Below are 17,914 nucleotides of genomic sequence, written 5' to 3' on the forward strand. Positions count from 1 at the left end.
TTGAATTATCTGTACAATTTGTGCACATATACTTTTCCTCATATACCTCATAGGGTTAGGAATTGATGTCCACCAAGAGAACCTTTTTTGCACAGAAAAAAACGAATCACAGAGCGTAATTGGCACCTGGCTTGAGAATAAAATGGAAAATCCATCTTTCACGGCTACCAAGACAAGAATGAACGTTGTAGAGAGCTCCACAAGGCGGAAACCAAAAGAAGGAACCCAAGGTATGAGACAGTATCGCCAAATATTGCTTAACAGCGTTTCTACAGTCCCCTACAGTTCCTTTGGAATTTCATTTCACAAACAAACCTCGTAGCTTATTTAACTCGTATAGGCTCTCAAATCAGCTTGGATCTTGATATCTTGACTATCTAACAAAAAATTGATAAAGACTTAAAGAAAAGTCGAAACGTCAAAATTTATCTTTCTTTTAAAAACTAACAAAAAATTATTATATACTACCCAATTTGATTTGACACACTTTCCAATTGCATGAATTTTTGCTTGAAAAATATTTCACTCACAGTTTTTAAACTCGTAACTCCTATTTCAATTTCATCTGCTGTTTAGAAGCCATCCGTGTACTATTTAATATCGTTCACGTTCCTTTATAGTATGATGTAATCCCATTTACTTTTACAGCTTTGTTTTCAGGTTAATTTCTTCTCGAATTTGAACTTTTCTAGTATATCATCATGCGATATGTCCCAGATTTGAGGAAGGTTACGGTTCATCCTTGGTGAATATTCTGAATTAGGAATTTCTATCACCTTATGGAGAGGTGGGAGATATCATTCTTAGTGCAGCCAATTTATAACTGAATGATTTTGAATTATAACTTCAATTCATGTGAAAAATTCACAAAAGATATCACTCGAGATTATAGAAACACATATGAGTGAGTCTCTATAATTTTGAATTGAACATTTTCGTACATTCGTATAGTTTATTATCAATTTTTATTTGATTCTACTATTCTATCTTTGAAATGAGCGTTGAATTCGTCAATACTGAAATTCCATCACGAAATACGACACATATTTATAAAAGAACCGTATAAAAAAATTGAAATTATATACAAATACAATTTCTATCGTGAATATCCACCTTTTATCATTTCCAATATCATCTAAGAAAAATGTGACAAAGAAAAATATATGTTCTTGAAAGCTATTACGCAGAAAGAAATTGTTTCACTTATCTCAAAAAACCTGTTTCTACCGTCGAATTCTATTCACACTTTATATAACTTTCATTTCTATGCGAATATGAAATTTAACAATCCGTCAAAAGAGAAAGAGAAAGATTTTTAACTAATGTATCGAACAAAAGTCTTATTTGAAATTCAAAAAGGTGTCTGGAACGTGAAAATGTCCTCGAATTTGACATATAAAAAAATACACTTGGTTAAAGTTTCTTTTATATCTATTATATTATGAAAATCTAACAATAAAACTTGTATACGAGGGTTTCTACTCAAGTTTTGAGATAGATAATTAAAAACAAATATTCATAATTAGATATAGCTTCATTGTTTTACAAAATGTTCTCCATTAAGATCAATATACTTTTGAATTAGTTTTAACCAATTGTCGAAGCATTTTTTCCATTCCGATTGATGTATCCTCAAAACATATCATTTGAACGTATCAACCTTCTTCTTCTTTAGACTTCAACTTTTGGTCCGTGTAGTGTATGGGATTTTTTTTCAGAGCCCGTCGAAAGCACGTACGTACCAAGGGATGAAGAAAAAGTATTTCGGGATATCCGGGATGAAAAGTTCGGTTTTTGTCTTTGGTATAGGGTTCAAAAATGCTTCATTTTTCCCGGCGAAAGTTTTATTTTGTTTCCGTAATCCTAGCAGCAGCTTTGGTATCTAAATCATGGATTTATAGTGCAACGTTAAAAAATGTTTCGGCTTTCCCAGTGACTAAGTGCTACGAAACTGTATCTCGAGCACCTTTAAGAGATCTCTACGAATAACTAAGTCAAGCTTGAGAATTGACGACACGATTACCGGTCTATCTCCTCCAGTTCTGTATCCGATGGTTACATCAAAACTCTTATGTATAGTAGAGCTATCAAAGGTACTGGCAGATAGTTTAATTGCACTAGAAAGACCGAGATTCATCAACGGTTTGATTAATCGCCGCTAGTATACTGTAAAGCGTTTCATGACGAAGCTTTTCATGCTAAATACTCAATGGGGCTACTGCACTTAACGTACGAAATATGTTTCTATATCAAATACTCTAACTTAAAAACTATCCTTCACAGGGCGCGGGCACGATGGTCAATATATTTACTCTTCACACTTTATTCTACGAATCAATAGAAATTGTGTAAAACACAATAAAAACGGATGTGAAAACAGTAGTTTAGACTTGTTGTGGTATATTCTGGAAGAATTACCGGCTGGCGGAAAGTCATGATTGATTACAAGTCTAAAAACATCAATTCGAGGTCATTAATCAACTTGAAGTGAGAGTATTTGAGAGAAAAAAATATATCTACGTCATCAAAATCAAAGATTTTTCGTATGTAGGATATTCAAGAAGCAATCTGGATAGGAAACGGTTGAGTATACAGGATTAATATGAAATATATGCAGATTTCGTTATTGCGTACCAAATAAATAGAGGAAATATGTATAGTGGAGAGATTGATTGCTCATGTTAACTCGTTTATTTTTGAGGACTACATACACTATAATGGACTATTTTATGATGCAATATAAGCTTACTATTCTAGTTCCTGTACCTGGCCTATTATTTTTTTTGTTATAATTTTGATCAAAAAATCGTATTATTGTCATTTTCTATCATTGAGTGATGAGTTATAAACAAATTACTAAGCTACAATTTTACAATTAAGGAGGAAACTGGAGATAAAACAAAAAATTTAAACTAAAAATTAAGCTCTAGTTGAAATTTAATTTTTCTTAAAGAAAATGAATCAGTTTATATTTGTTTTGTATTTCCATTATTTAAGAAAGGTTACGTTAAAACTGTCTATGGCAAAATACTTATAGTAAAATCATAAAAATTTCTACGTTTGAGTTTCCAGATACGATCTTTTTAACTAAAATATTTGGCCGAATTCCGGTTCTACAGGAAGTCGACTGTAACTTTATTATTTTGAATAGAACACCCTATATATTAATATACAAAAGTATTCAAAGTTTAACTTCATAAACATCAAATTACTCCATTTTTTCGAATAGAACCACCCGATTTTTTCTATTTTAATGCATTCAGGGGTAAAAAATAAGGCAAATTCAAGTATACCTTAACCTTACTGTTATCCAGATATTAACTGTTTTCTGTAAATTTTGAGATGCGGGTGTGGTCTAAATTTCATTTTAACCCGTTGATATAAGCAATAAGAAAAGTATTTTTCTTTATCTTGTCAAGGTCTGTAAGAAAAACAAATCAAATAGTATTTACTAATCCCATTCCAGTTTTTAGTCGTATTCGACATATCCAAGGTTTTAAATTATTATTGTATTTTCGAACAAGTAATTTTTTATGTTTATTTTTAGTAGGCAATTATTATATAACTATCATCAATCAATTGTTGATAGTTTCGAAAAATGACTTGTTCTCAATTTAATAACTAATAATGAATTATAATAGAAAATCCGGGTGGTTCTATATAACAAAATGAAGAAATTTGATATTTATGAAGTTAAACTTTGAACACTTCTTATACACACCCTGTATGAAAAAAATAATTTTCAACAAAGATTCAAATACGTCAGACCTTGCTAAAAGCAACCGAATAGAAATAATTTTGATATCTGTAAGGGTATCCTCGTAAAAAAATAATTTATAAGGGGTTGTGACAGTTACAGTGAAATTTTTTACAAAAATATTAATAACTCAAAAAGTTCTCAGAGAAAAGTATACTAAAATTTCACGTAGATTTCAAAAATCATTATACAGGCTGTTCCATTTAAAATAACAAAGTTCTACCGGAAATCAGCCCTCTTTCAAAATATTTTAGTTAAGAAGATGGTATCCAAAAACCCAAAAGTGGAAATTTTCAATATTTTACTATAATTATTTCGCCATATATAGATAGTTTTAACTCGCCGTGAAACACACTGTATATATAAAAATCAAAGAAGATCGTACAACTTTTATGACGAGTACTGACTTGAAAAGAAAAGAGTGAAAATTAAAGGGATGGGCAAAATAATTCAATTATAAGATTTAAAAATGATGATGCTTCCATTAGTACAACATCAAATTCCAGAAATAAGTGAAGTTATGAAAAAAAACGCTTGTCAAATTTTGCAATTGAAAACCAAAGTTTTTATGTAATTGATACAGGAGTGTTGTACCTCTCTCTTAATACTACTAGATGAGAAGATCAAAGAGATCATTGGAGTCAGTAACACATTTGAAGTAGTTCTTATAAATGAATCATATAAATACTAGAGTGAATATGACAGGATGGTGAACACATCTTCGTAACCAAATAAAAATAATCAACTAGAGCCACAAAAGCCCTGATAGTGTGCAAAAACTTCACAAAGTGGAATTGGAGTTGTAACCCAAAGACCTTATTGCGGATGTACACGACAATTGTGAGACCCATCATTACATATTGGGCAATAGTTTAGGGTACTAGAACTAGTCTGGATACCACGAGGAACGATATCTCGAAGGTACAAACACCGGCTTGTATATGGCATTCTATCACTTAGAATCTTCAGAGACGGAATCACCAAAGAAAAACCGTCACTAAATAATGATCAAACTTGGGACATGCTGCAGGATAATGCATAGAAAAGTTTAGCTTGGAAAAAAATTTTATCTCAATTATAGACTGCAGAAGTGATTGGGATCAAAACCCCATACAAAAAATGAACAGGATAGCCATTGAATGGTGAAAGGGCAGATGTAAAGCAGCAGACAGAACTGGAATAGGAATGTGCGGGTCCAGATCCAAACCCTGAGAGTCTGGATTACACACCAAGCATTTTTCAAGCAAAAATACAATTGAAAATAGTGTCCAGTTCAATCCAGAGAGGAACTATCGCAATATGGAGATCATATTATTGTTTGATAGTCAAGCAATTACTAGAGCTCTAAGCTCCAATATCATAGAATCTATACTCGTTTGGTATTGACTAGAAAAATTAGCTTGGCAACAATAATAAAGTTACTTTAGAATAGATTCTGGGATACACCGGTGCACACAAGACCTTCTATGGTATCAGCAACGGAATAATAGAAAAAGCATTGAAAAAGAAAATAGGAAAATAGATAGGAGTAAAACCTATTATTTGGACAACCTACAGGGAATGACTCTCTTGGGAAGTTATAATAAGAGAAGATCTGTCGATTGTATTAACCTAAGTATGAACAATCCACGAATACTAATAGGAGTCCTATCGGGGCACTGCCACCTCAATAGACACCTTAAGACGTTAGAGCAAATAATGCGTCGTGTAGATTTTCCTGCACAGACCACGAAACCTCTTTATGAAATAGAAAACGAAGATCTTCGGCACTTAGAGCTATCCCAGAATCTGGACTTTCTAAACGAAGTGAGTTTAACAGATCAGCTGTAAACATTGGGTTCCCCAGTATCGCAGCAAGAAACGAGGTTACAATAGATCTCCTTTGGGTCACAGTGTATATGGTACTTCAATATCTGCATGCAACTAAATTGAAAGAACTGTTTATAAGTAAGTCAAAATTGAGAGATGGCCAATCGAAACGGTGAACAACGAATATAATGCCAATATAATACTAGATGCTAGTTACAACGTAGAAAAGATGTTTGGGAAAGATAAGGAAAAATACAAAGAGATTGAAGACCTAAAAGGAGAAACTGAAATGGGAGAATCTGAATTTTTAGTGGAAACCATAAGTCCACCACCGGGAAGGATGTTCAAACTAATATTTTTTAGTCGTGATGACAAAGGAACAAAAAGAATCAGACAAATACAACCAGATAAAACGAGTGATAAAAACGGCGAAGAAAGAGGCTACAGAGAGGGCTGTATACAATATGCACGGAAGGATGCAATTAGAAGAGGTGAGGTGATCAATAGAGTTTCTGATAACAGTTGAGAGGATAGGAGAGAAAATAATTACAAAGAGAAACCTTCGGACCTAAAAGGAGAGAGTCTGCTAATAAAAACGAAATCCCAAAGGAAAAAACACAATACGGAGATAAGTACTGAGGCTAGAAGGGAAAGTAGAGCAGCAATGCAAAAAGTTTTCGAAGATAAAATGCTAGCCAAAGCCAAAAAATAAGGAGCTGTCTTTATTGTGCTGGATCTAGACCCAACCATCAAAAAGCACGATATTGGCAAATAATTAGCGGAAAAGATAAACATCAATATTGGAGAGATAGAGATGAAAGGGAAACTAATTCCAGCACTCCCAAGCCTGTAATACGTTAAGATAATTTAAGGATAAATTCCTGATTCTGAAGAAATCCATAAGATCAGGGATCTGATCTGAGAGCCAATATGTTGAATTTCAGTTAACAAAGTTTAATCTTTAAGATTATCACATGCTGCTAATAGCTATTTGCCTTTAGTTGTTGTCAGTCTAGATTCCCAGAGGTTTTTTTGGTTTTTTTTTATATAGAATACGATGGGCTCTACTTCGAATACGATCTTTTTTAGTATGATTATTGAATTAACGAAGTGTTAATTGGAAAACGACATTTTTTATGATACACCCTGTATATAATATACATAAATTTGAAACAATTCTTCTAAATTTTGAAAATTAAACTGGATAGATGAATGACCAATTTCACTCTCTCTACTACTGTGGATATTATTAGGAAAATCAGAAAGCTGTCATGAATAAAAATCAAATCTGTTAAAAGGCTATTTATCTAACAATGAATCCATATTAGTTTTGTTTTATCAACGAACGGCTTTGTTTATTCAGTATCCATTGTTGACATTGTTAATCTCGTTGGATGGTGAAAGAAATTCGGTTGTAGTATTAACTTCGGAAATTGCGCATTGTAGCAAAGAAACGTTGGAACTAATTTTCAAAAAAAATCAGTTGTGAATAATGAAATATCGGAAAGTAAGTTAAACGTAAATATTAAGTTACCGAACTCTTCTGAAGTTTTAGTTACAATTTTATATAAAACTTTTCTTGGAATTAATTTAATGGTAACAACTTCTAAGTAAATGCACTTCAAACAGTATATTTATGAAAATATCTTGAAACTTCCCAATCAGTTTATCAATTTTAGCTTGAATTTACCCACGATTTTTTCAAAATCGTGCTTAGTTTCCCGAACTTCTTTTCTTCCAGATATTCTGTAATAAACTTTCAGAAAGTATAAAAAATTGATTCTCAGTTATATATCGAAAACTTGGTAGCAAAAATTTGAAATAAGATTTCTTTCGTTTTTTCTGTCATATTTACAATAATAATTACATTCAATATTCTCTTCATCATTAAGATATGAAGATGTAAAAGTTATCGTAATGTATTTCTCACAATTGTAGTCATCATATCATAGACATAATATGACTCAGACATATATACGTTTCGCAGAATCCCTGGTAGCGATTTTTCATTAGTCCTCATTAATGCACTGTCTCTACTCGAAGCTAATATCTCCAAATTTTTCGGCAACCTGTTCAGGTGGCTAAGAAAGTAAAGTTTTATGTTCATATTGCACCCCAATTTTTGCAATTGTAGCAGAAGTTTTTTTGCATAACTAATGTAGAAGCTGTTCTAACTCAGTAATTGAATTTCTAAATTTAGAATCTTTCGTGAGTTGTACAATTTGGGGGCCATAATCTTTTCCATAGTGAGCTGAAGAAATTTTTGTCAAATCTTATAAAGTAGTATTCGTCTTTATCTAGTAATTTGACAAACTCCTCCATGATACCCACTCCTATACAGAAGTCTGAACATTAGAGGTCGAAATGGATGAAAATAAAAGGGCTATTGTTCAGATTGATGCCCATCTTGACCAATGCATTTCAGACTACCTTTCTGAACGGAGAAACAAGTCGAATAAAGCATGTCAATCTATCCGCGAAGAGTATCAAATCATTTTCCAATTGCAGTTTGGAGATTGAGAAGGGTGCGTTTTCCTCTTGCAAAATCACAGTCCATGAGAAAGCATCACAGGAAGAAATCACATGGTGTCAAGTCACATGACCGTGCGGGCCTCTTAACAAATTCTCGTCTGCCTTTCTCTTCTCCAAAATAAAAATTAAGCTACTCCCGCACACATAACGCGTAGTGCGACGAAGCTTCGTTCTGCATGAAGTGACGGATGTTTGTGAATGTAGGATCGTTGTATATTTGGTCATGTAAATTTTCGAGCATTTCCAAATAAATTTGGTCCACCACGGGGTTCTCAAAATAGTACGGTTCCACGATAACTTCCGCGTGGATACCTACACATACACCCAGGCAGATTTAATTCTTCTTCAATGAAGATATGATTGACTGAAACTGCGGGCCATCCTCACTGCATTCTTGGTACGATTCGCAAAATTCCAATCAAATCATCCACGGAAGTGCTTGAAAGAGACGCCAACGATCAACTCTATAGTGCATGCGTTTCAGCATTCTTCGTAAAAACGATCGACTATTTGAAGTTGCTGCAGATGGCGTCACTGTTTCCATATTTTTGTTAGCTGTTACAGATACCGGTTATTCAGAACGCGGCGCGTCGCCAACAGAGCCCGTTCTTAATGATCTTTGGTACGTTTTCCCAACACTGTCGAACGACTTGGTAGCGGCGAGTTCGCAAATTAATCTGGAAATTTGATAAACATAGTTTCGTAATCTTCGTAACAAAGAAAAAAAATTCTCTTTTAGCACGAAATTGTATCAGTTATTCATTCTGAAAGCGCGTCTTCTCGACGAGAACGTGTTATCATGATACAAGTACAACTGTTTGAAGTACGAACATGCTTCGTTTTAATCTCTTTCAACAGCGTTGCCAGAGTTATCTCGAAAGTGTACATAACCGAGAAGAATATTGAAAAAAGTTAAATTTTGTATAATGGTCTTTATTGTACACAAATCTAGGAATAAAAGAATCCCGTAATTGTTACCAGATAGAATTCACCTTCACAAGAAAATTGATAAAATATTACTATTTATAAAATAACTGTATTGACATCTGTTACTATCATTGACGCTTTGTAGTGGCTGGAAATCAAGCTTATTATTCATATAAACACATAAAATATCGTTAATAGGTGAATTTTTGTATACATTATTCATTAATTCTATCCAAAATAACACTAATCAACCTCGTTAAAATCTAGAAAAATAGTATGTGCAATTGCCTAATATTTCCTTAGATTTTAGTTTTAAAAGTATATCTTTGGAAACAACATTTCAATTTTACTTGACCAATCGCTCTAAATCAACAGGAATTTGTTTGATCCCAACAATAAATAATCTTGATAAATTTCTCCCCAAAAATAATTTGTAACGAGAAGACAAAAGCCCGACCGAAAAAAGGAAAGATAAGAAAATAAGAATCAGAAGTCAACCTCACGTAAATCACTAGGACACAAAAGCCGGTGATAACTTTTAACCTATCATCGGAGAATATCCAATTTTACCCTATAAATCTCCATATAATCTGGTCTAATTTAGCTTTTATTATTGTTACAGACCGGCAAGCACTTTCACCGCACCTCACTTCTCATCAAAGCCTTCAACCACAAGTTTCGTCTGGATCTCGAGCTTAACACGTAAGTTATACAACTTTGAGTTTATTGGGGGTTCTTGCTAACGACAATCAAGTGAGCAATGATTAAATGGCTCGAAACGATTTTATCAGGATTCCAAGTTAGAAAGTTTTGTAAAAAATTAAACAGAAGAAATTTATTTTATAGGAACAGTGTTTTTAAATTTCGTTTTAATCTGTATCAAGTTACATTGTAAAAAATTGATTCAAACATCATCTATTTCTCATCTGTTATTAGAAAGTGAGAACTTAAACATTGAAACTAGAGTGAAGAAAAAAATTAACATGAAGATAATGAGAAGACAACAGTGAACTGTCAACTTTTGAGTAATGTCACCACCGGAGGCGGACACCACACCACCTCCGTTGGAAAGGAGCTTCTCATTGAAACTGGATTTCATCTTCTGTCTCGTGTGGATTATCATTCGTTCTTTTTGTATTCTTACAAAACACAATCAAACAATAAATTACATATAAGTGATAAGTAGTTAACAGAGTTAACTATCCACCTTTGGGCAATTGCAAAGGTGGACACCTCCTTCATCAGAAGAAAACTTCTCCTTGAAGTTAGAGTTTATCTTCTGTGTCGTGTGGATTATCATTCATGTAACTTTTCCCATGTATATAATCCTACTGAATGCGCTGTTTGTGTTTTTACACTCACAAAAAGCTTTTTACAAATAATTATCCATTTAAAAAAGTAATCAGATTTGAAATAAATTGTAGATCAACACATTTTTACAAAAAACTGTTATTATTTATTTTTACAAAACACAATTAAACAAATAAATTACATAAAAGTGATAAGTAGACAACGGAGAATTGTCCACCTTAGGGCATTGGCTTAGGTGATACCTCCTCTTTTAAAAGGAAGCTGCTCTATGAAGCTGGATTCTATCTTCTGTGGCTTGTGGATACATATTCGTTTTTCTTGAGACTGTTTTCTAGTATATAATCTAACTAACTACAATACTTAATTATTTTACACCCAGTAAAACTTTATTCATAGAATTATATATATATATATATATATATATATATATATATATATATATATATATATATAATCAAGTCACAAGTATTCAGATTCGAAATAAATTCTCGATTAACACATTTTTACAAAAAACTGTGATTATAAACTCCCACAAAACACTATTAAACTGTCCACCTTCTTCTTTAGAAGAAAGCTGTCCAGCTTTGAAGCTGGATTCTATCTTCTCTGGCTTGTGGATCCTTATTCGTTATTGTTCAGATTTTATTCTTGTATATAATCCTTCTGACTGCGCCACTAAATTAATGGTTTTTATAAGAATGTTACAAGTATGCAGAATCAAAGAAAGCTCTAGATTGATTCTTTTCCACAAAAAACTGTTATTATAAATTCTTTCAAAACACAATTAACCAAAAAATTAGATAAATGTGATGAGTAGAAAACATTGAGCCATCACCTTATGGTAATAGCGTAGGTAAAATACATTATTTAGAGCCCTAAGTCCAGTGCTCCCAAATGAATTTCTCTTTCGATGAATAGCATTCATTTCCTGATTGTAGGAATGGATGTGTGGTGAGCCCACTTTTCTCAAGGCGGTTTTCCTGCAAAGTCATTTATCAATCTGACAATTACGATGAAGAAGACTAAGAAAGTACATATATATATATATATATATATATATATATATATATATATATATATATATATATATATGATGTCAAATTCATTCTGAGACTTTTGGAAAATGCACCAAAATTAAATCGTATATAAAATGAATCTTTTGCTTCTATGAGTGGTAAATCAATACATTATGTACAATGGTCACATATTTTTCATGGATAATGAACTATTCTTACTAACCAGATGCTGGTTTATCGCAAAGATAGTTTCTGAAGCAGTGAACGTGATTGATCTATAACTATGCTGTATGATTCACTATCACTTGAAATGCTTATTGAAACTTATATACATAAAAGGAGTTGTGTGTAGAATGTGAACGTCTGATATAAAGGCGGTAGATATCATAACGACCTCAACCAGTCGTATAATGACGAAGAAGCTTCAAACAGATGGTTTGCTGGCGCGGCAAACTCTTCTAAGAGACCGAAGGCTTCATGATGGCCATCCAGGATAAAGTTATTAATAAAAATAACTATAAGAAAAATGTTATTGAGGATCCAAACACTCAATTTGACGAATGTAGAAAGTCCCAATAAACATCAGAGACCATTCAACACATAACATCTGCTTGTAGTGTGCTAGCTAATACCGACTACCTACACCGTCATAACCGTGTGCAACATTATCTACCAGAAACTGGCTAGCAAGTTCGGTCTTCTCAATATTTATACGCCGTATTACAAGTACCAGCCGCAGAAGGTGCTCGAAAATAACAATTTTAGACTCTACTAAATCAATTACGGATAGACACCGCGGTGCTTGATAGAAGAGTCAATTCAGTCCTTCTTATCGATGTAGCTATGTCATAGGTCAATAGACAAGTTGGGATTTTATCTAATATCCCAGGATAATAGACTGATGGCGCGCCACGCATGCCTATTCTCCCGTATTAGCTAAATGCCGGACAATAGATTATTCGTCGAAAAAAGACCTAGCGTTTGTTTATTCTCCTGGGACTTTAGCTAAAATTCGGATAACAGACTATTGGGTTTACAGAATAAGATAAAAAAATAGGATAAAAGAATTCTTATTTATTTATTTTTAGCATGTTAATCAATCATTTATTGCAACACGTGGAGGCTTGGTGACATTGTGATTTACATTTTATTTTATTTTTAAAACAAGAACACCGGTTTTTCCCACATTGTTTACCTAAACTAACCTAACCTAACCAGTCTGAGCATAAGCTTCTAAAATTTTCTCATAATAATCTTCTACAAGTACACAGTAAATAACAGCATCTGTTTGTTTTTTTTTCTTTTGCGATTACGTGACAATCATTTTCGATTGCAATAGTTCATAGCTATTCACATAATGATAGTAAGTATTGTAAGCTTTGGGTCCAACTTCTCTGTTCAGAGGACCAGCGAGTGAAATTTGCTTTACTTTGTCTAACTGTTCTTTATCCCATATACCGCGATTACCTTTCTGACTATTAAACAATTTGGCCTTTTTCAATAGATATTCTATTATCCGAATTTTAGCTGAAGACCCAGGAAAATAGACAAACGCTTGGTCATTTTTCGACGAACAATCTATTTAGCATTTAGCTAATATTCCCGGAGAATAGCCATGCGTGGCGCGCCATCAGCCAACTGACTATTGTCCTGGGATATTAGCTAAAATTCCAACTTGTCTATTGACCTACGATAGCTATACCGAACACCCCTAACGTTCTCAACAAACATCAGGAGAAACTGGTCAAATACGCGTATCTCGCAATTGAAATTAAATAGATGTGGCACAGCCAAAATATGGAAAGTCCCAGTTATTATGTCGGCGACCGGCGTCGTGACTGAGATTCTGCACTATAACCAAACTGGGATTATCGAAAAACACCTTCGCCGACATCCAGAAGGATGTAATATTGAATACTTGACACACAAGTTTATTATGTGAACCCAGCCTTTTGATCCTTTGTATCCGGGACAGGTAAATAATACCGGCTCTAAGCCGAGTAGTGCAGAAATCCTTTGCATAATAATTAAAAATTTAATGATAATAATTGAACGTCTGTTAGTAGTGTCTACTTTTATTTGTTTCAAAGTAAATCCCTTGGAAGCCACGCAGCTTTGTAGATGTTTATCCACTCCTCATAGCAATGCTGAACTAGGATACTAGGATAGCCTTCAACTGCTCGGTTGACCGTCACATAAAATCATAATTTTACCTGTCTACAGATGAGTTTCCCATTTTGGAAAATAAAAAAATTCACTTACTAACATCAGTTTGATAATGCGCATATGATGTAAAATCCAATCACTCTCAAGCGCATGATCCTTTTTTCCGAGTATTTTATGACCCTCGTGGTAAAAGGATTGGACTTACACACAGTCATATAGTTGATATGATAGTTCCAATTATATGTCTGGTCCTTCTTCTTTATCAGCACTTGCTGATTCACTAAAGCCTCTTCTTTTACCGACATCTGCTGGCTTACCGATACCTTCTCCTTCACCGATGTTTGCTACCTCACTGATGCCTTCTACGCCTCCAGCTGCATATTAAATATTTAATAATAATAATATTAACTATTAGTGTACTGAAAAATTCACGTAATGTGATCTATCAATTAAATGTTAATTTGATTAAAGTGAGTTTAATAAAAAAGTTAATTTGATTTATTAATAGAGTTATAAGAAGATAACATTTTATTCTACCTCAACTTGATCCATCAACATCTCGATTATGGCATTACATAACAGTTTCCTTTGCCGCATCCCGCATTTTCTACACCACATTTTCTATCTATCTACCCGTATTTCTTCCTTCTCTTCGTTGAGGGTCCTCCTCATCTTCCTCTGTTCTGCTCCATCCTCTACACACGTACCAGAACATTATTAGTCTGTATTCTCTCTGAAGTCGTGTATACTCGACCTGTCCTTCGTCGTATATCTTCATTCCGTACACGGTCTGCTCTGGATATCCTTCACGATCTCCTCATGTATTCTATTTTCACAGCCTCTACCATTTTCTTGAAACGCGCGCCAGACAGTGTAATTGTGAGTGTTGGTGTAGTGGTGGTGTGCTATGCTTTGAAGTTTTATTTTCAGGTTGTGTTAAACTGGAATCCTCAATGTGAGGATCATTTGTAATAAATACCAATAAGTCTCTTTCCTTTCTAAAACTATTCTCGTGCAGATCTTTCTTATCCATTGGTACAATAATCAAATGTTTCTTTTATAAGACAAAGGACTTTAGATCAATCTAGCTAGAAGTGAGATAAAATGACTAATTTATGACTTTTCCATCGAATTTACTCAACTTTTTCCACTTTATTTTGATATAAAAATTTCTTGTTACTTTGATTAATGTTTCTTAACGACATACTTATAGTTTTCATTTGAAGTACACTCTGTATACATGTTACTTAACTAGCTTGTTAAATTCACATGTGAAAAAAGGTTATGTTTCCGAAATTCTCTGGGGACTTTCTAATTAATTTTTGTTCGCATTGACTCCTAGATTTTTCAAAAAAGCTTCGACGTAAGACAATTTTTTTGTGATAATTAAGATACTGCTTCGTTCACATTTTTTTTTTTTTTTAGTGATAATAATGCAGTTAAAATAAATTTTCGCGTTCAAGCCTTGTCAGCAAGTTATACGCTCACTTTTCGAGAGTGGAAAATTGCTTTTCCTACCAAATTTTTTATCGGTTCTCATGCAAAATTTGTGATAGAATCAAGTTTAATGAAATTTAGCTTAGCTCACTAGTTTCCATTGGGAAAATTATTATTTTGATAAGAAAATAATTTGATATATTTTGTTTCACTACAAAATATTTGAGAATTCTTCAGTAATAGCGCAAAAATGTTTGGAATAACAAAGTAAAAATGAAATTGATCAGCAAAATCATTTCATATCATGAAATTTTCACAGTACATTAATTTTACAACTTCTGACCACAACCTTTCACAAAGTAGAAATTTTGACATATTTCATTCCCAATGGAATCAAATAGGAGCTGGGAAACAATGGGAAAAGATAAAGGAAATCTCCTGAATATAAAAGTAAGAAAAACAGCCTATTTAAGTCACATACTCACAAACCTCAAGTACTGGCTTCTTTAACTCATAGTCGAGGCTAGGATAGATGGTAAACGGAGAGTCGGGAAAAAGTGAATGTCTTGGATGAGGTACATAAGACATGCCTGAGAAATATAGAAGATCTGATACACACGGCGGCGTACAGAGAAGCCTACAAAAACGTAATCGCCAAAATCCAATAATAGTGGATGAGTAGCAAAAAAAATTGCTAATAATATCAGAAATTTATTTCTCATTATATAATGTAGAACTGTAAGAATTAGAATGTAGTAAAAGAGAACTAGCTATACGAACGGTACACAAATCGAGTGACATATAAAGTCCCAATCTTCACTTTGTTCAATAAATAATCATACATAAAGAAAGCTTTAGTATTCGAGGTATATACATAAATTTCCAACAAGTTGGCAATCAGTGAAATTGTTTAAAACACAATTGAACATAAATTTGAATGTTCCCATCATTTCATTGCATGGAAAGAATTTTGTTCAAGGTCAAAGGTCAAACAAAAATGAGTTTTTCGCAATTTTCAGTGAAACGGTGAGTTTTATCATAAAAATACCTCAGATAAAAATTGCCGTTCATTAAATTATCTACAAAAAACGTGTCAATACTTTTTCCCCTACGAATCACTGTTTCTGAGATATAATGATTCAAATAGTTGTAAGTTGTCGTATATAATGTTTTCACCAATATATTTTCAGTAGTAAATTTTTCTTACAACATTGAAATGAGTCGGACTTGTTGTGAGTATTTGTAAGAAATTTCTGTTGAATGGTGAGAACTGTCATAAGTTCATCAAATAAATTAATAATTGGGGAATATGTTGCTAAAGTTCGAGGATGCTATTCTGCAGCAATAATTATATCCATTAAATTCGACAGTAAATCTGAAACATTATAATGTTTACAACTTTCTGATTCTTTATTTCTGATACGTTTCTTGTAAATAATTTTATGATCTACAATTTTTGTCTAAAGTATTTTCATGATAAAATTTACTGTTTTGATGATAATCGCGTTTTTGACCTTTAATCATAAATCATATATGGTAAATTTTTTTCCATACACGGGAATGATGTGGAACATTCAAATTTTATTTCCAGTTTCACTGATTTTCAGCTTGATGGGAATTTATGTAGCTTTACTCTTATTTTATAGACTAATTTGACCGGACTATATACGTTTAGCAAGCTCTTCTAGACTTTGGTAAAACCACCTTTGAAATTAGATGCAATAACATAAATTAAAATTTTTCCCTACATAATAATTTCGCCATGTATCTGTTTAAATAGTAATCTGATTACGAACTAAATGATAGATGTTGTTGAAAAATCTACAAATAATTCGACAGAAAATAAAATAAATTATGAGTAGAGGAAAATAATTGGAGAACTTTCACCAAGAAATCTGGAAACACCACAGATAGACATCAATAGTTCTAGAAGGATAAAAATCAGTGTTTAATATGCAGAAAAATAAAAAAAAGTGGCAAAAACAAATTTCTTCACCAATTTTTGACAAAATGGTTCTCTCTGTTCAACTAGATAAAATTCATAGCTCAGCGAATATGTAGATTTTTAGATGCCAAAGAAACCATTCGACATAAAAAGACATTCTGAAGAAAATCATCATAAATTGTAATTATTAATTGGAAATACGAGATATTAAAACACAATCGAACTAATTGAACTGCAAACTGAAGAACATGGTGTTAATTACATTACGAAAAAATTGAAATGTAGAAGAATTTAGTTGGTTAGCCTACAACTTGATTACAAACAAAAAAAGTGGGCACCTCGCACTTCTACACACTTCCGGAGTCTATGGAGGATATTTCTCCATTCCAAGATTCTGCCTTTAATCGTCAGATTGGAAGTTTATTCTAGCTTTGATTTCGTTGTTTGTGTTAACCGGTGTTGCATACACCAAGATTTTGAGAGTTATCCTCAATAAAATGAATCGATCGTATTTAACCCAAATGTACTTCCTCGACTAATCCACATATTAGGAAAAATGTTATTAAGATGATTTTTAGGAAGTTGGGAGGGGCTCTATCGTGCATGAACCACATGTCCCTGCAATTGTTCACAGGAATATCACATAACAGTGGTGAGAAATCATTGGGCATAAGCCGCTCCTGGCCTTCAGATACTAGAATTATTCATTTTCACAAACATCCATTAAAAATTCATATGTTCGAATATATAATTTAGTTAGAAGATATAAAAGCTTTAATTTCGCAGTTTCAAAGGCCTCGACTCAAAGACGACGGGTGGTATGAGAAACTTTGACTTTTTTCACAGTATCCCTGTATATAAAATGAGAAGCTGGGGAAGCAACCGACAGAAAAGAAAATTATAGAATGAATTAAAACTTGGCGCAGGTGAGATTGAGAGCTGAACAGGAGTTTAATACGTTGTCGATAAAATAAAGTTACATAATTACAACCGTATATTACTAAGTCATTTAGG

General features: G+C 33.0%; 1 protein-coding gene across 1 annotated transcript in view; it reads left to right on the forward strand.

Annotated features, from left to right (window-relative positions):
* Positions 1–17,914, forward strand: part of LOC130452643 (disintegrin and metalloproteinase domain-containing protein 11) — a 768,870-nt gene that overhangs the window by 608,839 nt on the left and 142,117 nt on the right. The window contains exon 6 of the mRNA XM_056791998.1: positions 9,648–9,727. Within this exon, the coding sequence (XP_056647976.1) occupies positions 9,648–9,727 (80 nt within the window). The remainder of the gene's footprint in view (positions 1–9,647; positions 9,728–17,914) is intronic.

This window comes from Diorhabda sublineata, chromosome 2 (genome assembly GCF_026230105.1).
Source record: "Diorhabda sublineata isolate icDioSubl1.1 chromosome 2, icDioSubl1.1, whole genome shotgun sequence".
NCBI classification, from domain to species: domain Eukaryota; kingdom Metazoa; phylum Arthropoda; class Insecta; order Coleoptera; family Chrysomelidae; genus Diorhabda; species Diorhabda sublineata.